This window comes from Cherax quadricarinatus, chromosome 52 (genome assembly GCF_038502225.1).
Source record: "Cherax quadricarinatus isolate ZL_2023a chromosome 52, ASM3850222v1, whole genome shotgun sequence".
In the NCBI taxonomy this organism is placed as follows: domain Eukaryota; kingdom Metazoa; phylum Arthropoda; class Malacostraca; order Decapoda; family Parastacidae; genus Cherax; species Cherax quadricarinatus.
In genome coordinates, this window is record NC_091343.1 from 8,939,600 (window position 1) to 8,959,599 (window position 20,000).

A 20,000-nucleotide genomic window follows, 5' to 3' on the forward strand; every position below is an offset into this window, starting at 1 on the left:
ATTAATTGTACAATTGATAAAGGACGACAGATGTCGTAGTGTGATGGAATATTATATATATGAAACGAAATTTTTGGTATGTGTGTGTAATGAAATGACAATGTGGGTGCACTGTGTGAGTGCAAAACCTATATATAAACAAGAGGTATTGAGTGCGGTAGGAAGGCGTCAGTATTTATCCAAGTGTGAAGGTCATGCACTGTTATGTAATAAGAATTACATCTTAGTAGTGGTTTTAATGAATGGTTGAACTATTTTTAGAAAAGTTTGACTCATCTTGTGTTTTCATTACATAGTTTTTTCATGGGAGCTCTATAGAGCCCGTAGGTTATGGTTACCTTTGAGATGACATATATTGTATGGTATTTGATGGATGACATAGGATTGGGTTTTTTATGTTTTACTGGTTGTGTTGTAAAGTGTATGCTTCATATGTATTCATTTATCCCTTCCTCTGGAAGGCAATACGCTTGGGTGTCTAGTAGATATATGTTGTGCATAAGAACATAAGAAAGAAGGAACACTACAACAGGCCTACTGACCCAAGCGGAGCAAGTCCATGTTTCCCCCCCGGATTAGACCAATGACCCACCCCCCGGATTATCCCAATGACTCACCCAGCCTGGTCATCTCCACTCAATGATGGAGCACTGCACCAGACCCAGCAGCACAAGCTAGTCAGCTCAACTCACACCCACCCACACCCACTCATGTATTTATCTAACCTATTTTTAAAACTACACAACGTTTTAGCCTCAATAACTGTACTCGGGAGTTTGTTCCACTCATCCACAACTCTATTACCAAACCAGTTCTTTCCTATATCCTTCCTGAATCTGAATTTTTCCAACTTGAAACCATTGCTGCGAGTCCTGTCATGGCTGGAAATTTTCAGCACGCTATTTACATCCCCTTTATTTATTCCTGTTTTCCATTTATACACCTCGATCATATCCCCCCTAATTCTACGCCTTTCGAGAGAGTGCAGATTCAAGGCCCTCAGTCTATCTTCATAGGGAAGATTTCTGATACATGGGATCATCTTTGTCATCCTCCTTTGTACGTTTTCCAGAGCATTTATATCCATTCTGTAATACGGTGACCAGAACTGAGCAGCATAGTCTAAATGAGGCCTAACCAAGGATATATAGAGTTGAAGAACAACCTGAGGACTATTTTGGTGTCATCAGCAAATTTGCTTATGTCGCTATTTATTCCCTCATCTATGTCGTTTATGTAAATTGTGAACAACAACGGGCCCAACACTGACCCCTGAGGAACGCCGCTTGTGACGTGCCCCCATTCTGATTTCTCCCCATTTATGCAAACTCTCTGCTGTCTATTTGTCAGCCATGCCTCTACCCAGGAAAAAATTTCTCCTCCTATTCCGTGTGCCCTAAGTTTCCTCAATAGCCTCTGGTGTGGAACTCTATCGAAAGCCTTACTGAAGTCCATATACACAATATCATATTCATTACCATGATCTACCTCCTCAAACACCTTAGTGAAAAAAGTTAGTAAATTCGTAAGACAGGAACGCCCCTTTGTAAAACCGTGTTGAGATTCATTAATCAATCTGTGCCTGTCAAGGTGGCTACGAATTGCTTCGGCAATTATTGATTCCATAAATTTTCCCACTATGGAGGTAACGCTTATTGGTCTATAGTTCGAAGCTAAGGATCTATCACCTGCCTTGTAAATAGGTATTACATTTGCCATTTTCCACTTATCAGGCACTATGCCAGTTAGTGGCTACGAATTGCTTGCAATATGTTCCATAAATTTTCCCAATGGAGGTATTAGTCTATACAAAGGATCTATCACCTGCTACAGCCATTTTTTGCCACTTATCAGGCACTATCAGTTTGTAGTGATATGTTAAAAATATTAGACAAAGGTATGCTAATTTCCTCTTTACATTCCTTTAACACCCTTGCAAACAGTTCATCAGGACCTGGGGATTTGTTAGGTTTTAGTTTCTCTATTTGTATGAGGACCATGTCACTAGTTACCGCAATCGTACATAGTTTATTATCATCCTGTTCTACATAATCTATTATTTCAGGAATATTGCTAGTATTTTCCTGGGTGAAAACTGAGAGGAAGTAGGTATTTAGAATTTCACACATTCTGATCAGTCAGTGATCTGACCAGAGTTACTCTTAAGTGGGCCAATCATGTAGAATTGGTTTTTATATTATCTCAATATACTGAGTTACACTGAATGTATCATGTTTAGTATGGAATAATGCAAGAATTTCATACAATATAAAGTTAAATAATAAAGATTGTTACGTGTCAGGTGGCTTGACACGCAAAAGGGGGGGGGGGCAGTGTGTTCAGAATGCAAGGTGTACACTCCGTGGTAGGATGTACAATCAGGAATTAGATGTACCTGCCAAGGGGTCTTCAGGTTAGATTTAGTGTTCCAGGCATAATGTCATTACTCCAAGGCTTGGAATGGTCACTGTTTACTATACACATTTGTGTCTTTCAGATGTACCCTATCAACTGGAAAGTACATGTACTATGAAGAATTTTGTAACATATATTGTAAGACTTATTGTTGTAACTGAGATGTGTAATGATTTCTTTTTTTTTCACCGCTGTTTTCGCTATGTAATTTGTCATTTGCTTTTATGTAATATGTATGTCTTTTAAATAAAATATAAAAAAAAAAATATTTAGACAAATTGCAGAGGCGATCAGATAAGTGGCTACTGGAATTCAACCTTAGCCAGCGCAAGGATCAGTAGTATCTCTAGTAAAGCTGGCGGTCCTGCAACAAAGCTAAATCACTTAGGTGGTCCGGATGAATTTGCTTTCATAGTTTGATGCCGTAGAGGAGGGAAGGTTGACAAAGCAATTTGGGAAGGTATATTCCCTATGCAGCTAGACTGAACTGAGACTTGCAGTCACTGTCATGAAGGGAAAGGTTTAGGGCTTCTTCTAACATGAATTTCAGAAGGGTGTCATATTCCTTTAGTTTTAACTGTTGACAGCTGAGGAGCATAGCAAAACTGTAGGTGTACTTCAAGAGGGAGAGGCATCTGGTATGTAGAAGGCGTCATGGGCATCAGTATCTCTAGTCTGGCAATCCATCTTCTTCCGGCTCAATATTCTTTTGTTCTGGAAATAAGTTCAAAGCGTTGGAACCGAGGGGAAACACCAAGGAGAGTAATGTCGGCTATATAAATGCGCCCACTCCTGGTTGGAGAGAAAGTGCTTCCCATCTGTAGAGATTTAGCGATAGTCCTGGATTCTTTTCAAGATCATTTATTTTTCTAATGCCATCTAGCTGAGATTCCTCCAGCTGGAGTGCCATCATCCAGGAACCAGATGTCGAGCTAGGCTGAAAAGGATAGGGAGGGATGAGGGGTCACACTACTGGATATGTGAGTGGATGAACTGATGGAGTATAAAGACATGTTGATGAACGGCTCGAGAACAGTATTCCAAGTTGAATACACTGGTAAAAATCGTATCCTATTCAAAGCTTTTTTTTTTTATGTTAGGTTATGGTGCCACACACAACAAATTGTTTGTAATGAAAACTAAACGTAGATCAAGACTCAGCACATACTTCCAAGACACTGATAAATACTACTCTTGTTGGAAAACAGAAAAAAATGAGATAAAATTAGGATTAATAAGTGTAAGAGGCGAAACACTTGAAACTAGGCCTACGTGAAGCCATTGTGATATGTAACACCCCGGCAGGTAGGCGAGTCATGGTTGTACCTACACCCCGGCAGGTGGGTGAGTTATGGTTGTACCTACACCCCGGCAGGTGGGTGAGTTATGGTTGTTCCTACACTCCGGCAGGGCGAGTCATGGTTGTACCTACACCCCGGCAGGTGGGTTAGTTATGGTTGTACCTACACCCCGGCAGGGTGAGTCATGGTTGTACCTACACCCCGGCAGGTGGGTGAGTTATGGTTGTACCTACACCCCGGCAGGTGGGTGAGTTATGGTTGTTCCTACACTCCGGCAGGGCGAGTCATGGTTGTACCTACACCCCGGCAGGTGGGTTAGTTATGGTTGTACCTACACCCCGGCAGGGTGAGTCATGGTTGTACCTACACCCTAGCAGCAAGGGTGTAGGTACAGGGGTGAGAGAAACTGGCTGCTAATCTCACCACTCTGCTTCACATAGATAAAACTCCCCCTCATTTCTTCTGTTGCTATTCCTGCAACATTGCATAGCCCCTGTTGACGCACGGACACGTGCGAAAGTACTTGAGTTGAAGATTTCCATCTCCCGTAGCTTGTCTTGCATTGTTAAGATCCCCTCTCAGAGTATCTCTGATGGAAGCTGTGGCTGGTTTCGTCCATGCTACCCTACTCTGAGAAAACTTCCCCTCATTTCTCCTGTTGCTACTCTTGCAACATTGCATAGCTCCTGATGACGCACTAAGAAGTGTGAAAGTACCTGAGCTGAAGATTTACACCCCATGGCTTGTCTTGCAAATATACATACTTTCTGGTGTGTACACACACACACACACACACACACACACACACACACACACACATTTTCATTACAACTCATGCTTTCATTAACTATGATACACATTTCGTAGTACATACTTGGACATTTTCCAAGTTATGTGTTTTCTCAGGTGTTACCACAACTGCTGCTTAATATAAGTTATAAACAACTTCATTAACATTTATCACCTAAATATATCTAAGAGTTATTTCATAGTTTACCAGTGAAGAACTCAAGTTTCTCACAATTTCATTTATTGGATCTTCCGGTTGACAATTTTTGTTGTTAATAATAACTTTTCCTGGATCTCTCTATATATGACACTTTCAATAATGTGTAATTATTATTATTATAATCAAATCAAGCGCTAAACCTCAATATTGTGTAAGACATCAATATTCATGTGACCCCATTTCACTTTATCCCATTTTCATCACATGGCATTTATCCACTTTAGATTCCATTATCCATCTATCACTCTGTGGTGTCAATTTATCCAATTAATCTTGTACAGATTTGACGTCCTTTTTTTATAATTTATTTTAAATTTTCTTGCTTCATCAGCAAACATATTCCTACCGTTTTTTTTTTTATTTTTTTTTCTGGTGAATCATTTATATAAATTACACAAATTATGAGAGCAGTACAGAACCTTGTGGCACCCCACTTGTCACTTCCTCCCATGCAAACAATTTTCCTTGTATGACTTAGCATTTTCCTCTTTAACAAAAAAATCTCATTCATTGTGGTAATTTATCTTTTATTCCTCGTATATATTGTACTTTCCAAAGTAGTCTTTTACGGGAAACTTTATCAAAGGTTTTCTTAAAGGTTAGGTATGTACAGTCTTCACATCCATTTCTTTCTTGGACAATTTCCGTAACTATCTCATAATAACTTCGCTGATCTGATGTACATGATTTTGCAGACCGAAAACTAAACTGTTTACCATTTAAGACCTTATTCTCCAAGTGTTGAATCATTTTTTCTAATAACTTTTTTTCAATAATTTCACAGCAACACTTGTCAACACAAGTGTCCTATAGTTTAAAAAGTGTTCCCTGTCACCTTCTTGTATATACTAGAACAATGTGAGTTATCTTCCTCGTGTTTGCTAATTCATCTTCCTGTAGTAAAATCTTAAAAAAAAACTCCTCCAGTGGAAAATACAGTTCTTTACATCAATCCTAACTCCTGGCTCCGCCTCTCAACTTGCCGCTTGCCAGATTCACCAGATCAATCAAGCTGTGATGGATATGTGGGGCTGCGGACCACCAACAGCAACAGCCTGGTAAACCAGGCAAGCACCAGACAAGCCATGACAAGCCTGGCCCATGGCCGGGCTCCGGGAGTAGAAACATTCTGGGAACTCATCAAAGGTATAACAAAGGTAGGCAGTGTCTGCCCATCCTGCAAGCTGCTGTCTCACAGCCTTGTGGAATCCCAGACCCAAGTTGAGCTAATTTCAGTATTGTGACTTCATCACGAGTTAAATTCTCGTAGCAGCCCTGGCAACAAGACGGCGGAAGGAGTTACTATCAGTAACGGATCCGATTCCTAAATTGTTTTTCGTAATCCTTAAGGTGTTATGATGCGTTATAAAAAGCAGGACCTGTCTCACGGACACAGCCGACTGACTACAACAGGGTAAGAGTACTACTTAACATCAACTCTCGCCCGGCCTCCCCAACACCTCCAAGACTACAAACATTATTAGTCAGGCAGCAGGTTAAGTACGGCAACTTCATCAAACTTGAGGAGAGACTTTAGAAACTTTAAAAAACAGAGCGACTAAGCACATATCAAATTTGACGGGGCAAAATTTGGACATGATCATCGATTTTAAGATCTTCTAAGAAATTAATGTTTGGAGCTTCAAGACACAAACAAAACTAAGGGAAAGAAACTGAACATTGCCAAAAGAGTCAAATAACAAAAGCTAAAAACTACTACGCAATATTATTATTGAAGGTTGGAGATGTGTTGCAGCTTTTGAACTGTAGTATTGGCACATCTCTGTGAAAACAGTGATGGAATGAGTGATGATGAAAGTGTTTCTTCTTTCTCAGGTCACCCTGCCTGGGTGGGAAATAGCCGATGTGTTAAAAAATATCATTAATTTACTAATGAGAGTAAATGAAATGATCTCAGGGCAATAACTTTTTTTTTTATAGAATAACAGTAGAGAGAAATACTGACCAAGTATAACTATTATAAACTGTTATGTCTCCTGTTATCCGCGAGTGTCTGTCAAACTTGTGACTTTGTCCTGCATAATGCAGTAACCATACTGGTGTTAACCATGTTAATGTTAACCATACTAGTGTTAACCACGTTAATGCTAACCATACTGGTGTTAACCACGTTAATGCTAACCATACTGGTGTTAACCACGTTAATGCTAACCATACTGGTGTTAACCACGTTAATGCTAACCATACTGGTGTTAACCACGTTAATGCTAACCATACTGGTGTTAACCACGTTAATGCTAACCATACTAATGTTAACCATGTTAATGTTAACCATACTAGTGTTAACCACGTTAATGCTAACCATACTGGTGTTAACCACGTTAATGCTAACCATACTAGTGTTAACCACGTTACTGCTAACCATACTAGTGTTAACCACGTTAATGCTGACCATACTAGTGTTAACCATGTTAATGCTGACCATACTAGTGTTAACCATGTTAATGCTGACCATACTAGTGTTAACCATGTTAATGCTAACCATACTAGTGCTTAACCATACTAGTGCTAACCATATTAATGCTAAACATACTAGTGTTAACCACGTTAATGCTAACCATACTCGTGTTAACCATGTTAATGCTAATCTAGTGCTAACCATACTAGTGCTAACCATACTAGTGCTAACCATATTAATGCTAAACATACTAGTGTTAACCATATTAATGCTAACCATACTAATGTTAACCATGTTAATGCTAATCATACTAGTGCTAACCATACTAGTGCTAACCATGTTAATGCTAAGCATACTAATGTTAACCATGTTAATGCTAACCATACTAGTGCTAACCATACTAGTGCTAACCATGTTAATGCTAAGCATACTAATGTTAACCATGTTAATGCTAACCATACTAGTGCTAACCATATTAATGCTAAACATACTAGTGTTAACCATGTTAATGCTAACCATACTAGTGTTAACCATGTTAATGCTAATCATACTAGTGCTATGTTAATGCTAAATATACTAGTGCTAATCATGTTAGTGCTTACGAGGACACACCTATGGAGGGTAGCGCTAGTGTGTATGGATACACAAAAGGCTAGCAAGGAACTAGGCCCCAAAATAGTTAACAGGAAAACATCTGGATTTATATCTACAGTTCACTGTTACAAGCACATTTATATCTACAGTTCACTGTTACAAGCACATTTATATCTACAGTTCACTGTTACAAGCACATTTATATCTACAGTTCACTGTTACAAGCACATTTATATCTACAGTTCACTGGCACATTTATATCTACAGTTCACTGTTACAAGCACATTTATATCTACAGTTCACTGTTACAAGCACATTTATATCTACAGTTCACTGTTACAAGCACATTTATATCTACAGTTCACTACAAGCACATTTATATCTACAGTTCAGCACATTTATATCTACAGTTCACTGTTACAAGCACATTTATATCTACAGTTCACTGTTACAAGCACATTTATATCTACAGTTCACTGTTACAAGCACATTTATATCTACAGTTCACTGTTACAAGCACATTTATATCTACAGTTCACTGTTACAAGCACATTTATATCTACAGTTCACTGTTACAAGCGCATTTATATCTACAGTTCACTGTTACAAGCACATTTATATCTACAGTTCACTGTTACAAGCACATTTATATCTACAGTTCACTGTTACAAGCACATTTATATCTACAGTTCACTGTTACAAGCACATTTATATCTACAGTTCACTGTTACAAGCACATTTATATCTACAGTTCACTGTTACAAGCACATTTATATCTACAGTTCACTGTTACAAGCACATTTATATCTACAGAAGCACATTTATATCTACAGTTCAGGTTACAAGCGCATTTATATCTACAGTTCACTGTTACAAGCACATTTATATCTACAGTTCACTGTTACAAGCACATTTATAAACTGTTACAAGCACATTTATATCTACAGTTCACTGTTACAAGCACATTTATATCTACAGTTCAGCACATTTATATCTACAGTTCACTGTTACAAGCGCATTTATATCTACAGTTCACTGTTACAAGCACATTTATATCTACAGTTCACTGTTACAAGCACATTTATATCTACAGTTCACTGTTACAAGCACATTTATATCTACAGTTCACTGTTACAAGCACATTTATATCTACAGTTCACTGTTACAAGCACATTTATATCTACAGTTCACTGTTACAAGCACATTTATATCACTTGCTTAATGTACCTGTTCTCTTATTTTCATTAATAACATATCTTGACATGTCACATAGATTATACTGTCTCTATATTCCTCAATAACTGGACAATTAAGCACAGTGTTCAAGATAGTGACCATAGAGCTGGCTACATATTTTGCGTTTGGTCTGATCATCCTCTGTCTCCCAAACTGCCAGAAGTACTTGTAACCAAGCCTAAGCCTGGCCACCACAACAACAGTCAACATCTACGTTCACGTTATCATAGTGGGTTACAGATTTACTCAAGCTTCGAATTTCATTCTAAATTTTTAAAATATAAATACGTTGCAGTAATGAGTAGGAGATCCCAGCAGATTCGTTCGATGGAACGAATTTGCTGGAACGTTCTCGTGTATAACGTGTTCTGTGTGTGTGTGTGTGTGTGTGTGTGTGTGTGTGTGTGTGTGTGTGTGTGTGTGTGTGTGTGTGTGTGTGTGTGTGTGTTTGAAAATGCCTCGTTAATAAATTACTGATATATAAAGTAAAGACTCAATGTGGGAAACAAATATGAAAGAGAGGTGGAGAGGGAGAGACGCCTGCCTCCTCCAGGGACACTGAACCCCCAGCTAGCTTTCCCCGTGGCCTTAGACGGGACCACCAATGAGTCCACCAAGGGGCCACCATCCAGGTACCAGCAGGGCACCATAGGGGTGCGAGCGGGGCCCCACAGGTCTCCACGGGGCGCCACATTAACTCGCCGACCACACAAATTCAATCACTAACTGGAGTGTGCCGCCCACGGCGTCCTGGGAAAAGCTCCTGTCCACACGCTGCTCAGACCTGTCGTCCCTCTACACCTCAGTAACGACAAAATACTATGTAACGTATATTCGAATACAGTGTAAAACTACCGGGATCGGTAGTTTTCGGATCGGTGCGCGATCCAAAAAAAAGTATCCCGGTATTTCATAATCCCAGTCCCCTGTGCCTCAACACACGCGATTTGAATAGTGCAGAGTGCAGCATATGCTGATAATGCAGTTAAGTTGAAGGTCTGAATGGAATCGGAAGAGGCATTCACAAACCATCATATGGAAACTAATATCCGAATTTCTCTAATAAAAATAACAGATTAGGACATACACAGACCAAATCTAATTCAAATCTTTCAGAGGGACGAAAGAGATCAATATCTTGTAATACATAAGCACATCAAGTTTGAAGCCGCCAAGATGTTGCTATATCAAGTACTCAGCATGGAAAACTTGAAGATAATCAGAGGCGACACTCAGCAATTATCACATAAAAAGCAGTATTTAATTTTTTCTAATTTCTTCCAAGAAAAAACAAATTGGAACCAATAAAAGTCAAAATCAATCCAAACTTTTTTTTTAATAGATTGGTGAGTTTTTAAGAAAGCGAGGGTCTTGAGGGCACATTAGAACATTAAATTGATATAACCCGATAAAATCAAACACCGACTTATTTCTGATCAGAAGAGACATTCTCCAATTATTTATTAGGAACTAATTTCATTAATAAAAAAATGACACAAGATAACTTACACAAGCTAACATTAAGAGATTGTTTCATTCCAGGAAAACACATCAACATTAAAAGTTTAAGCCGAGAAGATGCATATTCCAGTCATTGCGCAGAATCCAACAAAATTTATGGCTACACAGCCTTAACCCACTGACTAAACTATCCATCTCTTTCATACGATGCCTCACCCACTGAAGATTGATGCCATTCACAATTATATTTCAATTAGGGATCACATAACGCCTGTGGAATGGTAAGCATTCAAATTATATCCCAGCATGGTGTAGATAAGTTCCTTGAATGAAAAGCCCCTCACTAGAATCAAGGCAAAATAATCCTATACCATTTCGAGATTAAAAGTTTCAAAAATATGTCAACACATTCCTTTAAATATAGCAATCTTCTAAGTAGGATACAACACTGTTGAAATTAGGTAAGTGATCAGAGGAGTTTGTCTCCACCTACCACACGCTAAGAAAAATCTGGGAATGGTCTATGTAGCATTGTGCACAGGGCGACACATATGTAAATAGTTGAAAATTAGACACATGTGCAACATCTGGGTATCGTTATTGTAAAGACACCCAGATATTGCACATGTTTCTCATTTCCATCTTGAGTTATTCTATACTATTCATGAACAATAAATAGTCCCATGAATCTTGCCGAAGATACTGTACATCACACAAGTATTGTAAAATTGAAGTCGATCGAATAAGTCGTTCTCTATACACGAAAATTTGTGAGAAAGCAAACGAGAATGTTGCTGAGAATGTTCCGAAAAATACGAAAGTCTGGCATCAATAAACTTAAAAACACTGTTAAACAGCGGATTTCTTCCCAGTTTACTTTTCTGATTTACATTCTTTTTAAAATTCTCTACAATCTTGAAAAAAAAATTGATTTTAAATAATAAAATTTGAGCAAATTGGTAAAAATTAGGCAAACCGGCATCCACACAGGCAAAAAAAAGTTATTAAGAAAATATTTCCTAAGATACACCAGCATTTATAATTTGAAGTTGATCAGAATGTTCATTCACTAATTTCTGCATAAACAATTTGCTTAATAAAATTGTCAAATTGAAATTTACACAGTTTAGAGTGTGACAAGCTGTGTTGTAATAAAATCCACCAATAATAAAAGTTTGAAGCCGGTAAGTCATTCTAAAGTAATTGATCTTATTCAAACTATTTCGAGTATTTTTAATCTCAGTAAAATTTCAAATTTTCACCTATTTTGATTACCTTTGTGGGTTCTCAGTCTTATCATCTCATCGCTAACAATCACAAGAGTCAGTCTTTAGTTATCGAATAAAAAAAATCATTATATATCCAGTAAAATTTTAAAATTAGGACTCATGGCGCTCAATGGCAGTATGGTAATTTGAAGCAGTTACGGTATGGATTCCAAAGACTCCTAGATTTTTTTAATTATTCTTATTTTGCATCTACAAATCTACCTGCACGCTAACGAAAATTTATAGTTCCTCTGCTGGACCTATGAAGCATCAGCCACTAAATATTGAAGCCGATTAGAAAAGTTAAACCGAAAATTATTTAACGTCGTTTAACGGGAATAAAACTTTCACACTATTCTACACATCAAATAGTAAACTCTGCACCTACACACTTAAATTTCCCTCTCCGCGTTCGCCGTATTTTGGGTCGACTTTTTTTGAGCATTTGAAAGTACGCCACTATGAAGTTATCCGCGCCACTTCAGGTTGCTGGGAATGGATCCAACAACTTTAGTCATAATGCAGGTGACCATACCATGTTCTCTAAGAATCTGGTCCTCGTTACCGTACACAACCGTCGAGAATTTGAAGCAGATTGGATGCCGCTTTCTTGACTTATGGGTAAACTAAAATCGAAAAGTTGGAAGAAAAAAAATCAGGTACCCTACTTAAGATACCCCTTCAAGGATACCTTATAACACTAGTAAAACGAATAGTATTTATTCGTGTACATGACGGTATCCGAAAGCACTGTCACTGGCTGCTATAGACGAAACCGGCAGGATCAACCAATAAAAGTATACCTATAATTCTGGCTGATTGGCTATTCTGAATGGATGCGATCAGACGAGCCAATCAGAAGAGACCACTAACCCTGGCAGCTACAAGAACACACGCTGGGTAAACACACACACATTTTCTTCGAGAACAACAAGTTTGTTCAGTGAAACCAGAGGAACTAAACAATTTCATTTTAAGTTCGCATAATGTTGTCAGATGAAAATCAATGAAAATACAGATACATAACTGTCACAAAAGACGATGTACAAAACTCACTATTATTTCGATTATAAAAAATACGAGTTACTGGTGTTTACACACACACACACACACACACACACACACACACACACACACACACACACACACACACACATATATATATATATATATATATATATATATATATATATATATGTCATGCCGAATATGTAAAACTGGTCAATTAGCAAGAACTCATTTAAAATTAAGTCCTTTCTAAAATTTTCTCTTATACGTTTAAAGACATTTTTTTCATTAATGTTAATGCAAAAATTTTTAATTTTGCTCCAAAAGAATCTTAGAAAACTTACCTAACCTTATTATAACAAGAACAATTTATTTTAGCCTAACCCAACTAAATATATTTTAGATTTGTTTACAATAATTTAATACTAAACCAGCACAGTGAAATATATTTTTTTTCGTTAGGTTCAGAATGATTTTGGCGAAATTATTGCATACTCAAATTTTCGCTTGTCCTATATGGCAAGATGAGCGTTGCTATTTAAGCCAAGATCGCAAGTTCTGCCTATTCGGCACGACATAATATATATATATATATATATATATATATATATATACATATATATATATATATATATATATATATATATATATATATATATATATATATATATATATAAAATGACTATAATCATGATGACATCTGTGACCGGTTCATAAGTGATGCTCTGGAAGTTTGGCGTGAAGTCAGGTTTCACTGACTTGATAATGAATGGACAGAAACATCTGAAGTTTCTCCTTCATACTGTTGGTTAATGATGAATTATTGCAGCTACGGTACTGTGATTTATTGTTCATTATGCCTCACAGTCTGGTGTAGGTTCCTAAACCATGCGATAATACTCTGGCTATGCTGCGACCCAGTAGATTCATTAAGATCTATTAACATCTAAAAATCAGTCAGATTTGTAGTGATCTTACTGATTTGTAGTTTAACATTGAGTACATTGTTAAGTTCAAGTACATGTATTCCCTCACAATACTGAGTACAAAGCTACTTCCTCACACCGGCAGCTGTTGGACGGTGAAGAATGATCACGACAGAGTCGTAGTGCGTCAACACTATGATCGAGGAGACAAGTCTCCTTAGATAACATTAATACAAAAGCAGCATAATATATTAACAATCTGATAAGATCAAATCTGTCTCTGCAACAGTGTCAGCTGCCCACACTGAGGGTAGGCAGTGTCAGCTGCCCACACTGAGGGTAGGCAGTGTCAGCTGCCCACACTGAGGGTAGGCAGTGTCAGCTGCCCACACTGAGGGTAGCCAGTGTCAGCTGCCCACACTGAGGGTAGCCAGTGTCAGCTGCCCACACTGAGGGTAGCCAGTGTCAGCTGCCCACACTGAGGGTAGCCAGTGTCAGCAGGTGAAATTGCAGATCTAGAGAATGTACAGAGAATACTGCACGTATAAGTTCCATCAAACATTTTAACTACTGGGAACGCCTGGAAGCACTTGTACTCACTGAAGAGCAGGCAAGAGAGATATATCATAATCTACACATGGAAGATTCTGGAGAGACTGGTCCCTAATTTGCACACAGAAATCACTCCCTACGAAAGCGAAAGACTTAGCAGGCGATGCAACATACCCCCAGTGAAAAGTAAGGGCGCCACCGGTACACTAAGAGAAAACAATAAGTGTCCGGGGCCCAAGACTGTTCAACAGCCTCCCACCAACCATAAGGGGCATTACCAATAGACCCCTGTTCTCTCCAAGAGGGGGTTGGACAGATTTCTGAAGTCAGTGCCGGATCAGCCGGGCTGTGGTTCATATGTTGGACGGCGTGCGGCCAGCAGTAACAGCCTCGTTATCAGGCCCTGGTCCACCGGGAGGCCTGGTCGTGGACCGCGCCGCGGGGGCATTGATCCCCGGAATACCCTCCAGGTAGCTGCCCACACTGAGGGTAGACAGTGTCAGCTGCCACACTGAGAATAGACAGTGTCAGCTGCCCACACTGAGGGTAGACAGTGTCAGCTGCCCACACTGAGAATAGACAGTGTCAGCTGCCCACACTGAGAATAGACAGTGTCAGCTGCCCACACTGAGGGTAGACAGTGTCAGCTGCCACACTGAGGGTAGACAGTGTCAGCTGCCCACACTGAGAATAGTGTCAGCTGCCCACACTGAGGGTAGACAGTGTCAGCTGCCCACACTGAGGGTAGACAGTGTCAGCTGCCCACACTGAGGGTAGACAGTGTCAGCTGCTCACACTGAGAATATACAGTGTCAGCCGCCCACACTGAGGGTAGACAGTGTCAGCCGCCCACACTGAGGGTAGACAGTGTCAGCTGCCCACACTGAGGGTAGACAGTGTCAGCTGCCCACACTGAGGGTAGACAGTGTCAGCTGCCCACACTGAGGGTAGACAGTGTCAGCTGCTCACACTGAGAATATACAGTGTCAGCCGCCCACACTGAGGGTAGACAGTGTCAGCTGCCCACACTGAGGGTAGACAGTGTCAGCTGCCCACACTGAGGGTAGACAGTGTCAGCTGCCCACACTGAGGGTAGACAGTGTCAGCTGCTCACACTGAGAATATAGTGTCAGCCGCCCACACTGAGGGTAGACAGTGTCAGCTGCCCACACTGAGGGTAGACAGTGTCAGCTGCCCACACTGAGGGTAGACAGTGTCAGCTGCCCACACTGAGGGTAGACAGTGTCAGCTGCCCACACTGAGGGTAGACAGTGTCAGCTGCCCACACTGAGGGTAGACAGTGTCAGCTGCTCACACTGAGAATATACAGTGTCAGCCGCCCACACTGAGGGTAGACAGTGTCAGCTGCCCACACTGAGGGTAGACAGTGTCAGCTGCTCACACTGAGAATATACAGTGTCAGCCGCCCACACTGAGGGTAGACGGTGTCAGCTGCCCACACTGAGGGTAGACAGTGTCAGCTGCTCACACTGAGAATATACAGTGTCAGCCGCCCACACTGAGGGTAGACAGTGTCAGCTGCCTACACTGACAATAGACACTGTCAGCTGCCCACAATGAGGGTAGACAGCATCAGCTGTCCACACTGCGGGTACACAGTGTCAACTGCCCACACTGCGGGTACACAGTGTCAACTGCCCACATTGCGGGTACACAGTGTCAACTGCCCACACTGCGGGTACACAGTGTCAACTGCCCACACTGCGGGTACACAGTGTCAACTGCCCACACTGCGGGTACACAGTGTCAACTGCCCACACTGCGGGTACACAGTGTCAACTGCCCACACTGCGGGTACACAGTGTCAACTGCCCACACTGCGGGTACACAGTGTCAACTGCCCACACTGCGGGTACACAGTGTCAACTGCCCACACTGCGGGTACACAGTGTCAACTGCCCACACTGCGGGTACACAGTGTCAACTGCCCACACTGCGGGTACACAGTGTCAACTGCCCACACTGCGGGTACACAGTGTCAACTGCCCACACTGCGGGTACACAGTGTCAACTGCCCACACTGCGGGTACACAGTGTCAACTGTTCACACTGCAGGTAAGCATTCCTTACTTTTATTATATTAACGGGGACAGCTAAACCCGTACGGGTCAAACAGTGCCAAGGAAAAGCTAAGCAATCAGCTTTGATTCAGTAAGGGAGAGGAGTAGCTCCAATTTTATGTATCAAGAGCCTACGTTCAGACAAGCGTCGAAAATTCTAATGCCGTCTACTGTCCTCTTTTAGTTCAGTCCCCAAGAGACTTTTAGCTTGGGTCCCACGGACATCCCTGGCATTTCTCATCCTTGTAGTCTCTCCTTCAACTTTCCCAAGGGTCTAGCAGAGTCCCCGTCATACAATTTCCCAGGGGTTCTTCTTGATTCTTTTCCATTCCAGTAAAGTCTCACGCGATCTTGCGATTTCAGATCCTCTCTCACAATCTCTATTGAATTCTGTGTTCGTCGTCTTTCGCCAACTCACCACGAATCCCCACGCTCTCCCCTCCACGAAAATCTAATAACCAAGGGCTCCACACCCACACCAAATATTATGGAAATTCAATTTGAAAGGTAAAAGCGAGAGATCGGAAGTTCTTCCATCGGGGTCGCCGCATCCTCCCCTCGCTGTCTTTGTCTCATACTACACCAACTGTCTGTCGCTCTTCCTCTGATAAACTCCTCACCCTCTTCTTAATCTCTCAGTCTCCCTGCTTTCTCTCTTTCACTCTGCCTGTCTTCGACTGCATTGCAAGAATATATATAGATATATATATATATATATATATATATATATATATATATATATATATATATATATATATATATATATGTATATATCCTGCTCCTCATCCTTATATCAGATATAGACAGAGATGTAATCCACAGCACCGTATTAACCTTTGCACACGATACTAGGATCTGCATGAGACCGTCATCTGCTGAGGACGCGGTTAACCTCCAAGAAGATATAAACAAAGTTTTCCAGTGGGCAACGGAAAACAATATGATGTTCAATGAGGACAAATTCCAACTACTCCGTTATGGAAAACTGGAGGAGATAATAACTAGAACAGAGTATACTACAAACTCTGGCCATACAATAGAGCGGAAAAATAATGTAAGGGACCTGGGAGTAGTAATGTCTGAGGATCTCACTTTCAAGGATCACAACAGTGCCACGATCACAAGTACAAAGAAACTGATAGGATGGATAATGAGAACGTTCAAAACGAGAGATGTCATGCCAATGATGATTCTTTTCAAATCACTTGTTCTCTCTAGGCTGGAATACTGCTGTACATTAACATCTCAGTTCAAAGCAGGTGAAATTGCAGATCTATTGAGTGTACAGAGATCCTTTACTGCACGCATAAGTTCTATCGAGCACCTGAACTACTGGGAACGCTTGGAAGCACTTGACTTGTACTCGTTGGAACGCAGGAGAGAGAGATATATCATAATCTACACTTGGAAAATCCTAGAAGGAATGGTCCCGTATCTGCACACATAAATCACTCCCTACGAAAGTAAAAGACTGGGCAGGCGATGCAAAATACCCCCAATTAAAAGTAGGGGCGCCATTGGTACACTAAGAAAACACCATAAGTGTCCGGGGCCCAAGACTGTTCAACAGCCTCCCACCAAGCATAAGGGGAATTACCAATAAGCCCCTGGCTGCCTTCAAGGTAGAGCTGGACAAATACCTGAAGTCAGTGCCGAATCAGCCGGACTGTGGTTCGTACGTTGGACTACGTGCGGCCAGCAGTAACAGCCTGGTTGATCAGGCCCTGATCCACCGCGGGGGCGTTGATCCCCGAAATAACCTCCAGATATATATATATATTTATATATATATATATATATATATATATATATATATATATATATATATAATGTATATATATATATATATATATATATATATATATATATATATATATATATATATACATATATATATATATATATATGTGTGTGTGTGTGTGTGTGTGTGTGTGTAAGTAATTTGCGGTGTATAAACACATGGAAATTTATCCAGCGAGGGCGGACTAACTAGTTGATCAATATTCCAGCATAGAAAACACATACATGAGAATTTGGAAATGTTTCAGAATAGGAAATGTGCTCACACGAGACTGTGTTCTCGTGCTCACCACGAGACTGTGTTCTCGTGCTGGAACCTGGAAGTGGTAATGTCTGAGGATCTCACTTTCAAGGATCACAACAGTGCCACGATCACAACTGCGAAGAAAATGATAGGATGGATAATGAGAACGTTCAGAACAAGAGAAACCAAGCCAATGATGATTCTTTTTTAAATCACTTGTTCTCTCTAGGCTGGAATACTTCTGTACATTAACACCTCCGTGCAAAGTAGGCGACACTGCAGATTAATAAGAAAACACGGAGGAGAGGAGGGATTGGGGGCACATGATAACATATAAAATACTGAGAAGAATTAACAAGGTGAATAGTGACAATGTTTGAGAAATGTGACACAGCAACAAGGGGTCACAACTGGAAGTTGAAAACTCAGATGAGTCACAGGGAGGTTAGGAAGTTGCCAGGAAGTGGAACAATCTGGAGAGTGATATACTGAAGGCAGGATCCATACACAGCTTTAAGAAGAGGTATAATAAGGCTCACGGAGCAGGGAGAGAGTGGACTTAGTAGCGTCCAGGGAAGAGGCGGGGCCAGGAGCAGCCATAATTAGGTGAGTATACACACACACACACACACACACACACACACACACACACACACACACACACAAATGTTGTCGTAATGTAAAGTAGTGGGACAAGCAAGAAACACTGAGTTATCTGCTAGTATCACTGACTTGTACACTTTCACAAGTAATAGAAATGATAATCAGGCAGATGATGACTTAGCACTCTATTAGGCACTAAAATTGTTTGGTTATTGAGAGCTTGAAACATATATCGTTAGTATCATTATCAGATTTGCAATATTATTATCAAATTGCTACTGGTGTCACAACTTCCTCTATTACAAAAATCTAAATTACAAAGCAAGTAAACTTATTCTAAGTAATTTTTTCACATTCCACCAACCATATCTATAATTCGTTCTGTATCAATGACAGAAAGTGTCAACAAATTTTGACGAGAGAGGAAATATCCCACTTTTTATGCCTAAAGAGATGTTTAGTTCTTGGGGAAGTACTCCTAGGTAGAGTGGCAGCACTCAGAGAAGAATCTCTTACCTTTAAACACAAACTGCTCAGACTTCTCAACATCGGGCGCCTCAGTTAGAGAAAAACCGCATGGATTTACATAAGGTAAGTCCTGCCACAGCAACGTACTGGATTTTGATGGTTCCGTTGGCTGCCATGGCGATGAGAACCACGTCATAAAATTGACGTAGTCTCCTGAGGACTATATTCCTCAAATTTTGCTTTCTTTATTTTAAATTAGATTAAGTTAATTTAGGATAAGTTATGATACATAAACGTATTAAAACCTACATTTAACCACAAATGGGCAAATTACAAACACCGGCCATGATATTTCTCATAGCGAGACTTTCAAGGAAAAATAGAGAACACTGAAATATGAAAATTTATCCCTCTTGGATGGCATGGCGAGTAACAACACAGCAACTCTGACTTATCGGTTGGACTCAGTGGTCTGTGTGACCTCTCCAGCTAGACTGCTTATATTATCAGGTTTACTTTCATGTCGGCATTTATCATACCCCAACATACAACACAAAGTCTTCCGCATACTCACCAGTGCACTTGAATTCACTGTCGAGAACCTCAGTGACGAGC

The 20,000-nt window shown here is 40.3% G+C and overlaps 1 protein-coding gene across 1 annotated transcript in view; it reads right to left on the reverse strand.

The window, feature by feature from the left end:
- The window catches only part of LOC128696874 (protein slit), a gene marked incomplete in the record, with an annotated part of 659,908 nt that overhangs the window by 297,429 nt on the left and 342,479 nt on the right, over nucleotides 1-20,000 (reverse strand). Inside the window, 1 exon segment of the mRNA XM_070096038.1 lies at nucleotides 19,960-20,000. This exon segment is cut by the window's right edge and continues 195 nt beyond it. Coding sequence (XP_069952139.1) covers nucleotides 19,960-20,000 — 41 coding nt within the window.